At 37.4% G+C, this 22642-nt stretch overlaps 1 protein-coding gene across 1 annotated transcript in view; it reads left to right on the forward strand.

The window, feature by feature from the left end:
* Positions 1-22642, forward strand: part of LOC140148555 (peroxidasin homolog) — a 125622-nt gene that overhangs the window by 30826 nt on the left and 72154 nt on the right. The window contains 1 exon segment of the mRNA XM_072170550.1: positions 21157-21300. Coding sequence (XP_072026651.1) covers positions 21157-21300 — 144 coding nt within the window.

The raw sequence follows: 22642 nt of genomic DNA on the forward strand, positions 1-22642 counted from the left end.
ACTTTATAGTAAACTATACATTGCGTAAATAATATAAAATTATTTTAAAATAAAATGTGCATGTAAGTTGAGTTAACATAGCGAATTAACTAACAACTGCAGTGTATTTCTTGATTTTAATAATAAGCATGGGTAAAAAGCATTAAAGACAAAAATACAGAACAATTTGGAGTAATGAATTAAAGAGTTGACAGGAGTTATAGGAGTTAATGTTTTTTGCTGTTTCAGTGTGCATGTTCTCACCATTGATGGTTTGGTGAACTGTCATGTAACATGGATGTAAGCGTGATCCTAAAAATGCCTTTCACGGTGACCCAAACTATTTACAAGACCTCTTCTGCATTGAGGCTGGCCTTCCCTTTTAAAGGGAATTTTTATCAAGTATAATAATGTCCCGGTTATATCATACTTGAAACAGTGGTTTTCACTCTTTTATAATTGGTTTTCACTCTTTCTCATTCTTTTGCAGAGTGATTTTTTCACTCTTTCACATGAAGAGAGTAGGATTTCATAAATATCAAAATAGGTTACGTGTTCAGACTTTTCCTTCATACCATAGTTTAGATATACACGATGGTCCCGCAATTTGATAACAATGATCCGAACATTGAGATAAAATATTTAGCATTGGGCATGTTTACGCTACATTCTTCACATGCCCATTCATCCCCTAGCGAACATAGTGCAAACTAATACCAGGGTTTACAATACAGACCGTGTCACCTGAACTTGGCTTGCCGGCAGTCAATGATAATAAGCCAACACAACACAAAGTGAGTCAGAATATGTGAGTCTCAAAAAAGAATTCAGTCCAGTCTGTGCTCAACTCCTCTTTCAGAAGCTATTTAAGCAAACAGTGTAAAGTAAGTTCAACACACAGGCACCTGGAAGCTGTCTGAAGGAGCTAACTGTGTACAGTTATATTGTTATTTCCAGTAGATTTTAGGATTGGTAAGGATCATGGAAGTTGTTGTTTCAGCTAAACCTTAACCAAATTAACACAGTTGATGTGGTTGTCATGGCAGGTTCCAACTCCACACAAAGTGGTAGTACTGATGTGCCGATGTTGAAGTATGATCGGTGGCTTTGCTGATGCCTCATGATCCTTGTTCAGACAGGCTTAGTTTAGTTGGCGTTAGGCTATCACTAAGCTACCTCCGAGGTAGCTTAGTGTTAGTGCCCGTCTGAACAAGTATTGTGTTAACAAACCAGTGGCGTCCAAAAGTTGCATGCAGGGTCTTTCCAAAAACAAGGGTCTTTCCAGGGTAGCATACCCATGGACATGTGTGTCACCCTAACCCTGGCTAGCTGAAGCTCCCGCACTTTGTTAAAAATCATGTAAAATCAGCCGTTTTTTGGCAATTTTAGCCATTAAGCCCCCCCCCCATAACTCTGAAAGCCCCTCTGAGCCCCCCCCCCCCCGCAGGAACAGATCCTGGACATGGAGGTGCAAACACAAAGCTCTACATGAATCTCTGGTTTTATTCCGAGTCCAACAATTGAGTGATGGCTGACAAGTCTCGTGCATGTGTATCATATTGAATTGGTGATGTATGAAATTGGGCATATATCACTGTTCTTCTTACCTCTTATTTATACGTCCCAGCTGCATGAAGCTCAATAATGAGCGGCACGCTAATAAATGCAGTGATGATAATTATATGTGCTGGAAGGAAATGCTTTGTTTTACCTCACTTTTTTGGCTCGAAATTAAAAGGGGACTTCAATGCTTTTTCGCAGTTGCACCACAAACATGCAGACAAATGTCCCTTGTACGCGTGTGTCTACACTCTGTGCGATTAACTTGATGTGTGCGGTTCAATACTGCACACAGCAAAATATGTACCTACATCACGACTGAACTTGAGGCGAACCACAGTATAGGCACATTAGGCATACATGTTCTGCAAGACTGCTGATCTTGTGGAAAAAAAGAGAAAGGACAATGTCTCATTGTCACGTCATGGTCAAACGCCAGGTCTGTAGGAAGTCCTAAGTAGGACATACTCTACTAACCTTGTCAATATGTGACACCTCTTCAACAGTTTAAACATGAATACACATCATCAAGGGCATATCCCTCCAGCTCAAGTACTTATTTTAAAGTGCAAATCAGATTAAATTACCATTCATGATTACCTAGACAATTTAAGATGATTCTTGAAAATAAACAATCTTAGCATCCTGTGTTAAATGATGAAAGTGAGTCACATTGAAGTCATCAAAGTTGACTCTATTGGCTTGATATTGATACTCTAAACATACTCAATATGAAGTCAGGTGCACTTGAAATAGAATACATGGATTATAATAGTCATCAATATCATCAATAATACAGAATGATATCAACTAGTTTTTATTGACATCTGCAGGTTTTTAATGGCTAATTCCTGGATCTCAAGAATTTGATTGATCATTACTAATTTATGGATTACTGTCTTACCTAGAAAAATCCTATTATGCAAATTGAATCTGAAAGCATTATTGTGAGTCTACTTTGGAAAATAGACTCTAACATGGTACATGTAGAATGCAAAACGTGGTAGGATTTTTATGACTGAACTTAAGGATATTTGGATCAAAACCAGCAATCATAGTGCAAATTGGAGCCCGGGATTGGATCTTGAACACCAATACAGCTCTGGTTATGGCCAAGATTCCGGGAGGGGGGAATCCAGGGGGTTACTTACGTTAACACACACGACCATATGGGTATGCTCCCCTGGAAAGCTCCCTGTTTTTTGGACCGTACAGCTCCGAAAGACCCTTACATTTGACCAAAACAGAGCCCTGAAAGATCCTTGATTTGGATAATTTGTTAATTTCAGCGCTAAAAGACCCCACATTTGCTAATTCTTCACATTTCTATTTTTTCCAGGCGATTTTCAATCAGAAACCACCACCAAGACCCACCACCTCAAAATTCTGGGTGAACATACCCACCAAAAATTGATGATGTGCCCCTCCCCCATGGTGATGATCGCAATGATGATATCTGGTTTGTGTTGCCATGTGTATACTGCATTATTGTCCCGGGGGGGCCACTCAAATATGAGAGTGTACGCATGCGTGACCAAATTTTTTTTCGAACACCCCCTAAACAAGTTTTCCTCTGTGAGCAAAATGACCCCTAAACAAGTTTTTAGCGCTTTCCCAAAAACTTTGACCCCTAAACAGGTTTTTGTCAAATTTTGACCCCCTAAACAAGTTTTTGTCTAATTTTGACCCCTAAACAAGTTTTTGTCTAAATTTGACCCACGTTACAAGTTTTGATGGATTTTGACAAATTGAACAAATTTGTAGGCCTACTAAGTTAGCAACTTGTCATTGAACACTAAAACTGAGTCCACCTCCCGGATATAGGCCTACCCCCTCTCTGGTATACCATACCGTACCACTTTAAAATATAAATAATTCAGATTCGTAGCTTGTTACATGAATCAGATTGGATTCTTGTAAAGTAGTTTTGTGAGAATATACCAATATTCAGCGTAATTTATCATCATAGTTTATCCAGACGCAACGTTAAAGCAGTATTCACATCGTATTTGGTTCCGAATTCGGCACCTAAAGTTGCTTATCGTGTCTTGATATCAGCGGCCCTTTTCATGCTTTCTACTGCATATATAATTTCCTAAAGTAATCCAGAGAAGGGGAAACTCGCAAATCTACCAGCAGGAGTAGTAAATAATGTGAGGAATCTATAAAGGTCCTAAAATCTTTTTGAAAAATATACATGATATTTTCATTCCGGATTTTCGTCACCCCGTTTTGTCCGCTGAACTATATACCCATCATCATAATCATGACGTCATTAATTAATATGCACGTTTTTTTTTTTTTTTTTTATTTTACATAGAAGTACGAGGCCATGGTTAAATCACGTGTAACACGTCATGAAATATATTTGCATAACATAGTGCTTTAAATATTTATACGACACTGGAATCAACTTTTTTCGGAATCGGAGTTTCAGCAGATTTGAAAAGCGGATTAAAATGGTACCCTAAATGCGTTAAAAAACGATTTTAAAACAAACCCTTTTCATGAAAATCACTGTTTTTTGCCCCCTTAACGCGTCACGCGCGTAACGTGCCCAACCGAAAAAACACCCCTTTTCACGTGTTTTTTTGGTCACGCATGCTTACATCATTATATTTGAGTGGCCCCCCCGGGATTATTGTAGCAAATAGCCAGTTAGTGTGGTGTAATCTGTCTTTCCTATTATAAGAGAGTAATTAGCAAGTTGTAATAACTACCCAAGTCCCTGTAATCTAATTGACAGTGTCACAGGTGAACAAGGTGATTGAATGACAGAGGGATGACCTCTGATTGATTGACAGATCATGAAAAAACCCAAGCATGGACACAATCTGGCCGCAGAATCAAAACATATAGGCCTAAACTTCTTAATTAGGCTAAGTAAAATAAAAAACATGTTTCACGTCCGGATTTTTGAAAAAGAAAAAAAGAGGGGGATTTTTATTTTTTTATCGCAAAATCAGTGTAAATACCCATAATTAGAGCTGTTTTAGCATACACAATAATGCCTGGAAAAAGGAGGAGGCCTCTTTTTATTTGTTGTTCTGAGAGGTAGACCCCTCTAATGATCACAAAACCTTCCAAAAGGGTTTCTTGTATGTTAGCAAGGCTATAGAAAGCATCTCTACTTCCTAGACATATATTTTGAAAAGTTATAACTGAATTTCAAAAAATAAAAATATAATTGAAGAAACCTCAAAAAAGGAAGCGGGAGGGGACGTGAAACATGTTTATTTTTTTATTTGGCCTTATAGATAAATAATCAAATGCAAATTAACTTTAGTACCTAGTACTACTGCTAGAAGAAACACTGATTCCAACATTGAGGAAGCTAAGATGATATGCAGTGTGCTTCTTTAGTGTGCTATTTTAAATCTTTCATTATGCTCCTCTAGGTTTATGCCCTCTTACACAACAAGATTCTTCTTGTGGCTACCTACACAGGTACATCATCACCAAGGTACCGGACTGGTATTCACACACAGTACCTACGCAGTACCAATGCTGCTATTGCACAGGACCCATCAGCAGTGGACAGTGGTACTACACTGGTTCTCCTTTTGTAATGCACAGTACCAGTGTACCTGTGGCACATGGTCACAATAAGAATCTGGTTGTGTAGTTATATAGCAAATTTTGATCACTTAATTTCAGAAGAGAATAGGTAATAGGGATAGTTAGTTTGGGCTTATTTTCACAACTTTAAAAAGAGACTTGTATGACCTACTTGTGGATTGAATAATTGGTTGAACTTAGAACTTAAGCCCAGAAGAGTGGTATTTTAACACATTCATGGAACTATAAGATTGAGCTTCTGCAGTTTATAAGACCTTTGGTTGAACCTAGTTTTAATATGCTTGGCTTTTCCCCCTTCACAATATGCAGTGAGTATTATGTGAACCCAGGTGTGTTTGTGTTGAGACTTTACTCCTTCTGTACATTATGTTTGTGTACAGTTACCATGGCATTGTTTGATAAGCTCAGTTATGTGGGTTAAAAGAGTTCATTTCATAGAAATGTGCCAAAATATTAGGATTGCCTACAAATTGTAGCACCTTTGAGAGTAAATAACCCTCAAATTTGATCATGATTCATGCTTTTTATCAGAGCAATGTTATAAAGTTTAACAAATAAATAAATAAAACTTTTGAAACCAAGAGGTGAATAATCATGGTAGCAATTTACTTTGTGGTCACAAACCTACATGTATGCACTGTGTGAACTTTGGTTAAGAATAAACACTCAATTTATTTCATTAATTGAAGGATTGGGCTTTGTCCCAAACTTGGTAGTGAAGTCTAAATTTAGCGTATACTTGATCAAATTGTCAAGTTTTTCTTTGTAAATTCAATCTGTGTACCACTCACCAGTGTGTAGAGAACCTTATTCGACTAATGGGATAATTGACTCCTTGAATTATGCATAATTCTAATAAATTGGCTAATTATGAATATTTACTGTACTTAATAGGTTAATTAATTAGGGTTTAGTATTACTTTGATAATAGGATTGTCACTCTGTGAATGTCAGGACATTGACTTCAGTATAAATGTGATAGATTTCATTTTATTGACATTTTGAAGGTTTAATATAGGCCGGGCCTCTATTTAGCTATTGGAAGGGAAAGAAGGAATGGTAAAGGAGAGAAGGTGAACAAAGAAGTCACTTGGTACCCCTGGGAATCGAAAAAAAAAACACTTTAAGAGTAGCCTTAAGTGGACATGAGTTGACAGAAGAGGTTCATTGGGTCTGTTGATTTAAATTAATAAGGCAGTTCTGGTTCTTAGTCCTGGATTTGTATGTGGCTATATGCTCAATTTTGGTCAGATTATGCAGAGTAATCAGAAGCCAATTTCTTGCTTGAGAAAATAGCACATTGAAATGACTTCCGAACCTTTGTACACCGCCCCCTGAACAAGGCACAATTATCAAAATAACTAAATATACATAAAAAATAATGATCATTCATTCACAATAAAGGAGAAAAGGATAATCAGATATTGATAAAAGGAGTAAGGATCATCAAATATTGAGTTCAACTCCCCTGAAAGGTCATCCAGTCTGCCAAAATTCGGCTGATAAAAGTCCTTGCTAAAACACACATCACATTTCATCATCATCATCATACCTCTTCACTTGTTAATTACTCCATATTACATACAAGTCTCCAGGCATATTATATTCTTTCACAAACATACTAAATGGTCAACCATGGGCTATGTTTTGCTGGACGTGCTTCTAGGCCGGTTAGCTTCATATTCTTGAAGGAAAAGTGAACTTGACCCCCGCCAAGTCGAAACTTCCTGGTTGCCGGGTTGTTTCTTGCAGAGCGAAGGGGAAAATGAGCTATTCCAATTGAAATCCATACACCACTGTAAAAGACAACCTTAATCTTCCACACAGAGAGTTACTTATTCAGGTAACCCCATTCGAAATTCACATTCCCTATGTGAGAGATTAAGGTCATGTCTTCCATTGGGGGTGTATTTCATCTGGAACAGCCCAATGCATAGAAGCAAGCAAGTGACTTAATTCATAGAGACTCTAACTAAATATAGCTTTGTTTATGCTAATATGGCTCAAGGGTTCTTATCATATTTGATATCCGTTATATTCCTGATACATTGTATAACTTACCTGTGACTGACAATGGTGAATGACAGGTCCTACGCTGTATGCTTCTAGGTTGATTCCATGTCAAAATTATGAGGAAAAGAAGGGTGTGTGGTGGTTGTTAGCCAAACAATAGGTCCTATATTTTTTCTAACAAAAAATTGCAGATTGCTTTCCCTTTTAGCTTTTTTACCCTGGATTTTTCGAGCATTTACTATATATATAACCCTAACCCTAACCCATAATGATTTATATGGCTAGACCCTGGGCTAGACACAAGTTTCGTATACAATGTTAGTCTTTCTTCTAAATTTATCTGAGGGCAGGGGTTCAGATTCGCACTTTCTTGATGTGGAATCAGATTATCATTTTGTTATGTCTGAAGCTTGACAATGTCAATGAAAAATGAATATAAATTGTCAGAAGACAATAACTAACATTTATTAACACACTTGGCTTTATCAAAATTCAAAACGATAAATTATCATTGTATACTCAATAACGTGTTACAGCATTGTGACAATCTTGACTGATCGGCCAATCAGACAGCCTGTAGCATAAACAAGTGTGACCATGTTTTACCTGCGATACCAAAATATATCCTCCAAGCCTTTGACTCCTTTTAAAAATATACACAACATAGGGCATAAGACTAAATATTTTTGTGATAAAGTCAATTCACCTCCTACAATGCTGGCATAGGGTAATCTCCCACATAACATACTTTTTCATGCACTGTTTTCATTGAATTTGACATGAAAGGAAAAGCAAACCCCTCTTTAATCATAAAACCAAAAGTAATTTTTGAGCCCAATATGCCTGTCTGGTGATATCACAAATATTGCCGGACATTCATAAATATTCTGCATGGAAAGATTGATGAATGCTGTTGAAAGGTTTTGTAAGCATTCTGGAGTTCAGCCTGCCATGTTTTTAGAGCCATCGCCATCTTCAGTAGCCCAGCCCTTTTCAGAGCCTCCTACTTTTTTATGGGACAAGTGCCAGTCTGCTTGAAGGGCTCTTTTCAGAGCCACCTACTTTCTTGTTGGACAAGGGACAGTCTGCTTGAAGGGCTCTTTTTAGAGCCACCTACTTTCTTGTGGGACAAGGGACAGTCTGCCTGAAGGGCTCTTTTCAGAGCCACCTACTTTCCTGTGAGACAAGGGACAGTCTGCCTGAAGGGCTCTTTTCAGAGCCACCTACTTTCTTGTGGGACAAGGAACAGTCTGCTTGCAGGACTCTTTTTAGAGCCACCTACTTTCTTGTGGGACAAGGGACAGTCTGCTTGAAGGACTCTGTTTAGAGACACCTACTTTCTTGTGGGACAAGGGACAGTCTGCTTGGAGGGCTCTTTTCAGAGCCACCTAGTTTCCTGTCGGACAAGGGACAGTTTGCATGAATGGCTCTTTTCAGAGCCACCTACCTCCCTGTGAGACAAGTGCCAGTCTGCTTGAAGGGCTCTTTTCAGAGCCACCTACTTTCTTGTTGGACAAGGGACAGTCTGCTTGAAGGGCTCTTTTTAGAGCCACCTACTTTCTTGTGGGACAAGGGACAGTCTGCCTGAAGGGCTCTTTTCAGAGCCACCTACTTTCCTGTGAGACAAGGGACAGTCTGCCTGAAGGGCTCTTTTCAGAGCCACCTACTTTCTTGTGGGACAAGGAACAGTCTGCTTGCAGGACTCTTTTTAGAGCCACCTACTTTCTTGTGGGACAAGGGACAGTCTGCTTGAAGGACTCTGTTTAGAGACACCTACTTTCTTGTGGGACAAGGGACAGTCTGCCTGGAGGGCTCTTTTCAGAGCCACCTAGTTTCCTGTCGGACAAGGGACAGTTTGCATGAATGGCTCTTTTCAGAGCCACCTACCTCCCTGTGAGACAAGGGACAGTCTGCTTGAAGAGCTCTTTTCAGAGCCATATACTTTCTTGTGGGAAAAGGGACAGCCTTGGGCTGATTGTGTCATCTCATCACATGGAATGTATGCATGCAGTGGTTTTCATAGTGAGCTTTAGTAAGCTTGATGGTTTAGCACATGTTGTACAATGAATCCCTTAAAACTCATTCTGTATGAATTGTGGTATTTGTTTTTATTTTTTTAAATAAATAAAAAGTTTTTTTTCCTACATCATACTTCATTTGAGCAGGTGTACTGGAGCATGACATATTCCATAAAGCACCGTGACTACCTAAAGAAGTAGTTTACAGTACTTTTCCAGCTAAGACTTTTAATTGCCAACTAAATCTGAACCACTTATAGTTGGTTAAACTCCCAACATTTTACTAGAATTTTGGTACAGTTTCTGTAAATTCTGTTTGTTTGTATCACATCATAACAAATGCTTGAGGGGTGGTCAAGTTTGCTAGCAGTTAAGATTAACTTGATATTCCACAGATTTGTCACACCAAAGATTATAAGCATTAGAGAATCTTATTTTTGTAGCAATATACTTTTGTGATATATGGAAGTATTTTATGATATATTTTACTTTCTACCAATATAAAAAAATGTGAACAGCTTGATTGATATGCAAAATTAAAACGATGACAAATAATAGGTAAGTTCCAGCAGGATCTCTGGTTCCAGACTTGCTGATTTAGCACATTAACACTAGGAACGAGACATTAGTGACCAGAAAGTCTAGACTAATTCACTTCCGCCCCCCAGCTTCTTTTCAATATTAAAATTAAATGAGGAATTTGAACAATACTGGAAATTGTTGATTGAATAAAATGTAATGTATATGACAGTAATCAAAGTAGCATAATTTCACCCTGCTAATGAATGCATTCCTCTACAGTACCTGTGAGGCAAATGGTCTCATATCGGTGACACAGTTCAGGAACCGCTATTCGACAATCATAGCTCACAATTTGACCTCAAATTATGGAATATGGATTTCTGTACCTAATGTCTTCAAAGGAAATGTCAATCTATGATGTACAAACAATGTTAAAGAACTATGGTATGACAAATGAGCATGCTGAAGATCTTAATGCAAGGGGACATTCACCTCAGGAATGGGATACAGTCCCCATACACTCATGTACCCTCAAACTGGAACTGTTTACCAAAGGTGTTCATTGAGAAAATAGGCCTATAAAGTTTTAGGAAAAGCATTGATAATATAATTTCATAGTATTCAGTTCATGTGGGTTTACTTCAAGATTTTGTAAAACCATTTTGTTTGGATAATGGCAAAAAATGTAGACAAGCTTCTTGGTAACAGCAAATAAATTAGATAGGGGAGGTCTGAAGAACCTGCTATGTAGGCCCTACATCTGTGCTTCAAATATTTTAGCATGCTGCTGCATATTTTTCAGCTAGACCAAACAAATATCATTGGAGTAAACAAAAAGTGACATCAGAAGTATAAAGTCCGATTCAGACTCCACATCGGGCCGCGATATTGCAGCCGTGATAAAATTCAAGATAGATTTTTTCAAGCTCGGCGGTGAAAATTCTCATCATGTGGTGGAATTTCCATCATCGATGCGAGTTGAATGTTCAACTTTTTTGCTCTTTCTTGCAATATCATGGCCGTGCACACTTGTGATTGGCTGTTGGAAAATCAAGGTCGGCAGAATGACCTTAATGCCTGATGCAGACTCCACTTTGTGGCTGCGATATTGTGATATCATTTCAGTACATTTAAAATTTCATTGCGCGATGCTGTGGTGTAAAAAAGTATTGCTCGATGTGGAGTCTGAATTGGACGTGAGAGCCCAAATATGGAGAAAACAGAGCTGGGTCACATCCACACAAAAGAGCAAGGCTTCTATAATTAATACTGTGAAGACAGATCCCTTGAAAAACTTAACCTGCTGTCTGACTGAATGAGCAAAATATCTAAACATAACCAATGAGGCCAATGTCAAAGGAAGATGCCCCAGCTAAAAATAATAATTGCCCACTTGAGAGGGAAGTGATCCCTAAGGCCCATTTAGTAGAATAAATGTGTCAATTTCAGAATTGATAAGAAGACTGACAGAATGGGTTTAGCAGGAATGTTAGGATATGAGAGGTGTAATTAAACTTGACCCAGTGCTGCTTTTGGTCATATTTTTTTTTAATGAAGAAATGTTATTAGGAAGTTCTGTGTTAAGTTTATAAATAAAGGAAGAGCAGACTAGACTGGTATTTAAATTATAAAACAATCTGAATGCTGAGTTCTGTGTAGGGGAGAGCGGGGAGTGTTCGCCCTATTTTTTTCTGACCAGCCTAGTGATGTCAATTTTAAGATTAGGGATGACCTGATTAGCCCATGTGAAAGCCCTATGTGTTAGCTATATACGACCACAATCCCAGAACTATAGGCCTTACAATAGCAACAGGATAGAGCGAACAAAAAAGTTTTGCAAAGTGGCGAACTTGCCCCATATTGGGGCAGGTTCACCCATATGGTGGGGTAAGTTCACCCTAATCACAAAAAAAGGTTTAAATATTGCGTAACAATAACATATTCAATGCAAACATTTAGCAAGAGTATACAGACGTTCATTCTTTTCTGGGGAAGCACTAAATTTGTTGCAGGGGTCGGGTCAGGGTAAAATGTAGGGGACCAAAGTGAGCTTAACGTATCATGTTTACAACTTCAGGGGGATTATGGATTAGGACATAAACGGTGGTATGAGTAATACTGATACCACATAACTTTAAAAAACATGCTTTTCAGTAGTTTTACCTTGTTTAATGGTATAATTATCAACATTTTGCATAATAGCTGATGGGGCAGGTCCGCCCTGCAGGTTGGGGTAAGTCCGCCCGGGGAAGATATAGGGTGAACATGCCCCATCCTCAAAAGGGCGAACGTGCCCCTTGTACATATTTTTGTATTTTCTTCAGGGTATGCAAATTACAAATCGAATGAGGAGTTTATAACTGCATTAAATCTTTAACAAATCCCATATGTTCCAAATACAGATTTCCATAAAACCATCTGTATTTATGTATCAATGATAATACAACATTATTAATGCAAGAAAAATTACGCTTTGGTGTAATTTTTTGTTTTGGCTGCTGTTCGATGAACACGGCCCTATATGTCGCGTAGCTAATATGAGAAGTTTATAATGACCTATTTCATCTAATTTTGCCATCACCAAATCCCCGATAGCTGTAGTGCTGAGAAACAAGGGGTGGGCGAACCTACCCCTAGGGCGAACACTCCCCGCTCTCCCCTACTCTTCAATAGTTTTCATCTGTTGAGTATCAATGTGTTTATACTGAGCCCCATGATGTTGTCTCCGTCAAGTCCCTCCCCCATATTTAAAGTCCTCTCACCGTCAACAGGTTGTTACTGTTGCGCTAATAATTCACCATCCCTGAATTCACTACCTATGTATTTGGGGAGGGCAGGAAGTCCAGAAAATGTTTTGTGACCTTCAGGTCAGATTTGGATCACACTGCTGTATTGAAGCTTGTCACAGTTTGTGTGAATTCCTGTGACACCCACTATATCGTCTCCGTACGTGTACTGTTCTATTGGTGGTCGCCAAGTATCGCCTACTAAAAACCACCTCAAAAGGTGGTTGATGGTTAGGTTAACCCACTGCCTCACCCGTCACCCGATCTGCATGTTTCAACAGGGCTGTTACTACGTAATCTGCTTCAGTTCTGTTTATTTTTGCCAAACCTGCTTCCTCACAAATTAATTTATGAAACAATATCAAATTTGCACCATGTTTTTCATATTTTCTAACAAATTTTAGCTTTGCAAGGCATTTGTGTGCGCACCATTACATACATATAGAGTTGTGGTTGAAGTAGTCTTTGTCAAAAACTACTTGCGATTGGGGGGACTAGCAGGTGCCGAAGGCGTGTCAGAGCGGCTATGGTTGAAGTTGATCAATTGGGACTTACTAACTGCTATCTTTGAAGGAAAATAAACATGACAGTTTAAGTTAAGAAATATATGATTTTGGTTCTTGCAAAGAAATACTACAAGTTTACAAACTTGACTTGCATTGAAGTGTAAGTAAAGAGGTGCTTTCTCACACTGATAATACCTTAACTTGTCACTTCTTCACAATAGAAAATTTCAGCTCTTTTCATTTAAGGAATTTGTTGTTTGCAAAGTAAGCAATATAAGTTAAGTCTTAAAGTGCAATTAAGGTATGGAAATGCTGAGTTGGCCATTTGTTTGACATTTACCAACAAATTGAATCCTTTAAAACTGTAGTAAAGAACAGGGGTTATTCTGTGTATTTCACTACACCGAGGAACAACCACAACTTTCACAAAGCATGGTTCATGTACATGGGGGTTGTACCCCAAAAGTGCTGACTGACACTTTAAGTGTGTTTCTGTGAGCAAATGGGTGATGGGTAAATGCGAGGTAATGTGGGTGATGCAAGGAATATGTGGTAAAAGCCCCAGTAGAAACAGATCGAGTGAAGGGTAATTTGGGGTGATGCAAGTTAACCTCACCATCAACCATCTTTTGAGGTGGTTAATAAAAGGTAATCTGATGTGCCCAGTAGATACAGTAAGGGTGGCGATAATGGGTGACACTGGAAGTCATTTAAACTGTGACAAACTACAATACAGTGCGAGCGATCAAAATCTGACAGAGCAGCTTGAAGATTATGAAAAAGTGTTTCTGGACCTCCACCCTCCCCACATACATGTATAGTGAATCGTCACCCTGCATTTGAAGCGCAGCAGAAACAACCTGCTAGTTGACGGTGAGAGGATTAAAAATACAGGGGAATAAAAGCGTGGTAATGTGAGGGGATCAGTAAGAAAACACTCTTCTGTATCAACATACTATGGAATAAGATGGGGAAAAAGTGGGTAGGGGTCTGTAGTTGGGTGTTAAAATATGTGATAGCAATTACTCATGTACATGGGTATACACACTGTGGTAGTCCCAGTAGAAACACCTTTTGAGGTGATTAATAGTGGTGATATGGGGGGGGGGGGACTTCATGACAGAGTCAAAACACTCCCATCTAACCTCTTTGGCTGTTTATACAATGTAGTGTTACCCATAATTTTTTATATTGTTTGCTTCATGTTGCTATAAACCGTGGAAGTTGTTTCTTACGGAATATGTGGCACTTTTATTGCTCACAAGTTTCAGAAAATTATTGCAAGTAATAATAAATGCATAAGCCAATATTGTAACGGAACCCCCAGTAGGCACCTCAGTAGGCCTACTAATATTGAAAACCATCATTTAAACTTCGGCAGCGCTAATCATATTTTTATCATATTTTATAATCTTTTCATTTCAATCTTTATTTCATTTGCTTAGGTATCGCGCGCTTGCTTTGCAGGCGCAGCGCGTACGCAAATTGCGCAACCCAAATTGCTTGCGCGATATAGAAATGAAATGCCGATCGTGTTGTTTTGGAACGGCTGAGTTGCGGCCCAGGCTTTGTACCGGTGGACGTGTTTTTCATGTCTTGCAACTCGCACTTCGGCACTCGGACATTCTGATAGATTCGCTGATCCTTTTAGGATCAGCTACGTGAGTGTTGTAATAATTCGTAATGATTCGTGTTTAATATAATATCTGACTAGAAATGTGCTTTTAATTTACTTGTAATTTTTGTATACTTTTGGATCACGGAGACTCATTAAGCGCGGATTAATTCCGAGTGAGTTCTCACTTATGGCGTGATCAGGTTTTTGGCTTTCTATTTTTAACTTCAGTCAGATAAAGAAAATACGCATCATCGATAACACATACATCATTAATTTCTTTAGTTAATTCATCTCATTAATTGTCACGATTTTCTAATCAATACGTCGGCCTTTTTTTTAATAAATAAATAATATAATTAATGTATCTGAGAGATCGGCGATAGAGTCCGATACTCTAAATTTCGTCATCAATTTGAGCGTGGGAAATTACATTTCATTTGTAAACAAACCCACGATGATTTTTTAAGTGAAGCTTTTATGCCGATGCACTCGTGACTTTTACAGGATGAAGTGACTGGTTTTAGTGATTAAACAGTGTTAAATAATGTCGTTATTTTACTGATAATTTCAGTGATGAGATTGGAGTTGTAAACTTGATACGTGAATATTGAATATATTGTTGTGCATTGTGAAGCTTACAGTTTATGCTGGGAAACCAGTACAATATAATATTGCTAATTTTATATGTTATCATGAGTCACCTTTATTGACCTGATTTCTTTAACTAAGTTACTTAAATTAATTAATTCACAATCCGTGGCAAATCACAATCAATTCTACAACCATTTTCATAATTAACGACCAGGTATTTATGCTATTTATGATCCTGACATTTAGGCCTATATTTCAATCGATCCTCTGTTGGGACTATCACGCTACCATTATACATAGTCCATATTTGTATTTGTAGGCCAAGGCACATCCGTTTCAATATGAAAAATAAGATTTTGGTAAAAAGGTAGGTGTGATTGCTCTGTCAATAGTAGAAGTATGATTTGCTCTCGGTAATTTACTTTAACTACAATGTATGATTTTTCAATTAGTCAGATTATTAGGACTACAGGGGGTGATTGTGACCTGGTGTTTCAGGTCATAATAGAGGATAGCTAACTGGGTAACTATGGTAACACTAACACCAGTTAGCTGTGGGTTACTTCCTTTATGCAAATTAATCACTGACCTAAACTGGAAAAAAAAAGCATCAACAAAACTCTTGCAAATTTGCTTTATGTTGAATTCATCACTCATGTAAATTAGATGCATGTTTTCAAATATTGGTTGTGTCTTTGAGTTGTTAGCAGCAATCTGTAAGTCTAAGCCAATTCTGAATGTACTGTTCTCTATAGTTACTTTTAGATTTGACATTTGGATCAACCTATAAACCCTATCCCTTTGGTTCAACCAAATGACAATGCTTGCTTGCCCATGAAAACAGGCAAGACACTTTTCCTGAATTACAGCATTATATCCTCGGAACAGGAAGAAATCAAGTACGAACATCAACAATAGTGCAATCCCATAGTTCCTTCCACAACACTTCCTTCCCATTGACTTGCTGATATATAACCAGTGCATATACAATAACACACATACATCACATGTGGTCAACATTAATACTTCTCGCTTGATCAAATGCGCTGTGAAGCCCACACAATACATTGACCAATTTGTTTCTCAACTCATTAATACCATATAACATGAAATTTGAATTTGCCACATTGGGTTACCTTTTGAGATGCAACACCTTTGATATGTTGCATTTTTGATGTTGAACTGAAATTGGATGTAAGTGTTGCTGAAGACCTGATAACCTTTGTAATTGGATAGAAAGTTGAGAAGTTTGCCTGCAAAGAAGGATGAACATTGTAAAGTACACCTTTGCTGTGTTACTTTTTCACTTTTTATTATGATTTAACCCCAACTCCCTCTCTGCTTTTTGCCTAAGTGGAAGGAAAGAAGGATGAAAGAACATGAAGAGAAAAATTATTCCCCCCCCCCCCCGCTACCAAAAGTGCCCCACCGACCCCTCGGATGCCAAGCAGTAGAGCAGGTATAGCAAGCCGCATGTATGACCGTGGCCTGGCAAATGGTTTCATACCTATATTATAGTTTGGAATGATTATGCAATCAGATCATGTGCGATGCATGGTCTTGCAGTCGCTTTATGCTGCGCATGCCAAATTTGTCTTCCTTGCTCACATGAAGTTTCTTGTGTCTATGTGACAAGAAGATGTATCTTTCTTGAAAAACACAATTTCCGACACGTTCATTTTGGGGTAAATTACTATATTGTAAACATTGTAAAGAAGCAAAATAATGGAAAGGGTTGGGTAAAGTGTGATTAGCAGTGCAAGATCTCCGAGTATCACTTTAAAGAAGGTGAGTGACAAGTGTGACATGCATAGGCCTATTTTACTCGAAAGGGTTCTGATAAGAACTAATGATCTATCATTCAAATTCCTGGCGGAGTTTGTGGAAGTTATGGAAATTGGTAGGAAGGGAGGACCCAGCCTTTGCTGGCCTGTACCCATCATTTGAAGCCAATTTGCTAATCATTTTGGTCACATAAAATGGGTAGGGCATACAAATTAAACATGGGACATGTACCATGGCTCTGGAATATGTCATTGGCAAATCATTGTAATGATTATGAGTTCTGGAAATGAATAAAGTACACATGAAATTAAGTAGTTACTATTAGTGTTTGTTCAGATGGGAGCTTAACCTCCATAAATAAATAAATAAATAAATAAAAAAATAAATAAATAAAAACATTTAATTAAAGCCATATTGTAACATTTGCTGAGGATGAGGCCCTCAATGTTTTTCAAAATTCTGTTGTTTGCCCGTTTGTAATGTAGTTTATTAAAGTAATATACCCTGCAAAATTCGAGCCTTTAGGTGTTGTAGAATTTGGTCAAAATCCGAGATTTTGAACAAAGAGCAGGAACCGTCATTTAATTGTTATGATAGAAATGTTACTCCAACGCAGATGCGGTGTTCATAACACAGTACATACATGGCATGTGGGACGGTCATACACACATCAAAGGACTGTGCTGTAGTACAACCGATGGAGTGACACGTATTGGCGATATCAGCGCTGGTAGTAAATTCCAATTTTTTTACTAAACCTCAGTTTTTCGGCTCAAAATTAAAAGAGGAGATATTTGACAGTAAAAGCTAACATTTTATGGAAAAGAAATACTATTTTGATGAAATTGTTACAATATGGCTTTAACACTGATACTTGTTTACACAGTCACATGGCTGTTAACTCGAAGCACTAGTATTAGCTGCAGCGATCTCTTCGTATTTGTGTGTTACCACAGAGATTTTTTGGTGGTAAATATTTTGTGCTAAGCTTCGTGCTTGTTCAATGATACTTGTTCAGACGGGTGCTAACACTAAGCTACCTTGGAGTAGCTTAGTGTTATCCTAAAATGAACACTAAGCCCGTCTGAACAGGGCTAGTAATATTATGATGTAGTTTCAACTATCCTGTAATGGCATGGGTTGACTTTGTTTCTTCAGGGTATTACTATTACAGATTACTGTGCATTGGGCTGTGCAACAATTTCAAAAGAAGTTTTAACTTAAAATCCTTTCCTATAATCCCTAAATTCAATTGTTCAAAGTCAAAACTTATAGATTTCAATTTGTGGATTTACCCTTATCAAGATACATACATCAAGTCTAATACATGTCATTTTATGAACAAAAGTAAATATGTTGGGGCTAAATTTGCAATATGAATCGAAACTCAAGATGAAACAATTTGTTACAAATATGAGTGAATATGGCTGTGTTGTGTTGTGACTTCAATTCAATACTTCAAATATGTTTGCCCTGAAAAGTATTGTAATACTGTTTGCAGCTAGTTTTTGTGCAGAGTTTGTCATGCAATTGAAAATAAAGTTAAACAAGCTACTGTAGCGAACCTAATATTTACCTGTGGACAATATTGAAAAAAAAAGAGATCATTTCAAGGTTAGAATGATCAGGGCAATACCAATCACATCTCACAAAATATAATTTGATAGTCATGTCCTTTTAATATGAGAGAAAGAGTGATAAAGAAAAATAACTTTGACTGTATTTTTGAAATATTGAAGAATGTTTTTTTTTTCAAATAAATACAAGACCGTAGTTTCTAAAAGTTGAACAACCTTTGCAAGGTAGATAGACAGCCACGTTTTTGGTTTGGTGCACAAGGGGTCTAATTCTGGCCAGGCGGGCAATATGACACTTTTTACCATAGACTGAACCTACCAATCTCCTGGTTTTAGCCAGGGGCCTGTATGACTTACAGCAACCACAACAGAACTGTTTTGACTTGTTAAGAAATTTTAGTCACATTTTACTAAAGATGTAACATTTCACATGCAGTGCATAGGATTAGGAGCAGTGTGTGGACAACAATGTCCCAGTGAAAATGCCCGGTGAAAATGCTAGAAAAGACGAGTGTTTTTAAAGTCACAGTGTTAAGCTGTTAAATATACTACATGTAGGAGTTCTAGAAGTTGTAATAATACAAAACTAATTGAAAGAATTCACAATGCAAATCATGCTGCTTCAACATAACACCACTGTGACACAACACATTTTGCACAATGAAGGGTTCGTATGTGTTTAGTCAATATGAATATTTCCATATTAAACCTATAGTTTCCTGAATAACAAAGTGCAAACAACGGGTGAATGTGACAAAACATGAGCTACGTAGATGAGGGCATACTTCGATAGAAATCCTGCTTTTCTTCGTTGTTAGAATTTTTACTTACATACAATACCAGAAAATAGCATGCTTTTATCATGTAGTCTATGTGGTATTATGGACTGAGGTCAAATGAGGTCAGAGACAATGCTCAAGTTCAACATAGGAGGCTGGACCCCTAATGTTAGGCTCCAATTGGTATTACCCTGTTATTACTCAAGCCATTGTTCACATTACATAGCAATCATTTCCGACATTGTTTCTCACTGTCTTCCAATAATTACCTAAGAATGAGGCCAAGCGGAATAAAATGGTTCATTTTTCGGGGTGTTTTTCAGCTCCATTTGCGCACAATTTTTATGTTTACTACTCTTTACTGTGAAAATAATAAGCAGAAGGGTGTACACTAGTATCTAGATCTAAGGAACAGAGTCAGTTGAGGGGATGAACTGTCTATCGGAAACTTTGACCAAGAAAGCCTTGTGTTTACCTAGTAATTGGTCAGATATTGATGGTATATTTTTAACCAATTATTCACCTTATTGAACCTGCCAAAAAGTATCAAATTTCATACAATGTACATTATTTTTGACAACTTTCCTCTTTTGGGGTAAAAATTGATGTTTATAGTTTTAGTCACGTACTGTGTGGGGAACAAAAACGAGTTGGTATTGAGCTTGGTTTGGCTGGAGGGGTTCTTTGCATGTGTATTAATCCTCTTCATGCAGACTTGGAATGCAGACATCTGATAAAAACGCTGATGAAATTCTCAATTTAAAAGTAAAAAGTAAAACATAAAAATAAATTTAATATGATGTAAAATATTTGTTAAACTAAGTGCAAACATGTTAAATATGGGCACAATGGTTCTTGAAAATGCATTATGATAATGGAAGTTATCCCAATATTCGGCAACTTGTATGAGGCAACACACTGTTATTTTCGCAAACAGATTTTTTTGTGATTTTTGGAAATTGTGTGAGTTGTTTATTTTGTGGAATTTATGTAGGCCCTAAGTTTAAATAAAAACTGCATTTTTACGTGATGTTATTTTCGCGTCTGCCCATCTGCTTGCGGAATTTGTGAAATAAAACCTTTGTGAAAATTACAGTGTATATAGTACCAGTCATGTATAGAGATATCTGGTATTGAATCAAGGCTGACATAACTGTGTAGGCCCTATAAGCTTAACCAGGATCAATCTTATCATGATATCTGAAACTGGATTTGTCAGGACCCATTTGCACTTATTGCACTCAAACAACATCCATTATAAAGCGTAAATTTTCTGAATTTCTGCTCAAGGAGTTCTGGTTTGCTAAATTGGCACATTTTGTGCCTAGAAGTTACGATTAACTATATTGGCCCGGGATATTGGCAAAGAAAATAGAAAACAAAGACCTTTAGGTAAAGGGGGGAAAAGTAAAAGAGAAAAGAATGTAAGAGCTGAATTTGAGTCCCTTCAATGTTAAGGGAAAATTGTAATTATTTTCATGTTTCATTCTTGCTTTCATTTTGAGGAGAGTTTGCCTGTTTCTAAAAGTGAAATTCCAACATGATTACAGTCCATTTGTGGTGGCTGGTTAAAATTGTGCAAAAATGGCCACTTCTACATTTGAGGAGACTACTACTTTAGGATGTTAGTACCAATCGTACATGTTTTTCATGACAAGAACTACTGTGCATATTATGCAAAAAGCTGATTCTTATGTACATTTTACTTGTAAGTAATGCATTGTTGTTATACTGTGATTTTACCTTTAAAAATGATTTGCTATTTTGGTGTTTCAATTGGAAGTGTTTTATTTTTACATTTTATTTTTTAATGTGTTTTGTTTTCTTGTTTCATTTGTTTCAGAGATCTACGGTTCAACCAGATCGATGAAATCCCACCAGGAGCATTTATGAGTCTACCTAATCTTAGCACATTACTACTAAATAATAATAATATCAGGGTTATACAAAATGGGGCCTTTGCTGGACTCAGAGAACTCAAATATCTGTAAGTATACTTTGTATTATCTTTTCAAGTTGAAAGTGATGCCAAATGATATATTGTGCACAAACAGTATCTATACACTTAAAAAAAGCAATTTCTTAAAGATATTAAAACTTAATTACAAAATAAAGTAGTCTCTACATGTAGATGGAGAATTTTGTGCTGCATATTAGGTATCTCATGTGGCACAATGTGACTTTCCAGGTAGAGTTTCAAAAGTGACAAATTTGGACATATCTTCTTTTAAAGTGATTTCAACTGTCTTTTGTTACAGGCTCATTGCAGTCTGACAGATGAACGCTCATTGCACTGTGTTCATTGTCTGAATGCTTTGAAAGAAAGTCAATGTAAATTTTTGTCACTTTTGAAAAGCTTTCTTTTTCATTCAAAATGCTCTAAGTTGGGAACTAAAGTTGTATTGTGCCGAATGAGGTATTGAAATATGCAGAACAAAATTCTCCATCTATCTGTACCACTTTATTTTGTAAGTTAGTTTTTATGTCTTTAAGAAATTGCTTGTGCGCAGTGCGCATACTTACTATAATATGAATTCTTAAACACTCGAGAATGTTCCTGCAATCTCATTGGTTCTTACCCGGGTGATATGACACGATATCACACACCTTAGCGTGTGTGTGTCGACGTGATACTCGTACACGCTATTTGAACCAATCGGAGGCGCATAGCAACAATGGGACTGATCGATTCTAAGTCCTAGGTAATTCCTTGTGAAATGTGGGATTTAATTTGATTAAAATTTGGTATACCTATGATTAACACATTTATTTGAATTGAAGTGTTTAAGAATGAGAATAAAGGTATTGTTTTTAGCACGCGACATCATTATTTTTGGCGTAAAACAACTCGGCTTCGCCTCGTTGTTTTACTTAAAATAATGATGTCGCCCGTGTTATATGAGACGATAGATGCACTCCAGCGGCTAAAAACAATACCTTTTATTCTCTAAGTCGTACAGCATTATTTTTGCTAAATGCACATATTTTACTGTATTGACTAATAGTAGTTCTTCATTTGGAAATGCATTTTTACCTAGCTGGGGGGTTTACACCCCCCCAGCTAGGTATTGTAATCGTTCGGGTTCTTCCGCTGGCAACAAACCACTGTAATCTTCCCGATTTCTTCCGCTGGCAACTAAGTGAAATTGCACATGTTTTTGTACTTTATGCACCAAACCTCTATCTTTTTAACCAAATATCCCACAGAGTTGTGCGATATGTCAAACTTTTCCTCTGGTCATAAGGAACAAAAAAGTCAGTGGTCACATCTCTGTAGGATCATTGGTTAATGAGATATAGTCACTTTTTTGTACTTTATGCACCAAACC

Source organism: Amphiura filiformis, chromosome 3 (genome assembly GCF_039555335.1).
Source record: "Amphiura filiformis chromosome 3, Afil_fr2py, whole genome shotgun sequence".
In the NCBI taxonomy this organism is placed as follows: Eukaryota; Metazoa; Echinodermata; class Ophiuroidea; order Amphilepidida; family Amphiuridae; genus Amphiura; species Amphiura filiformis.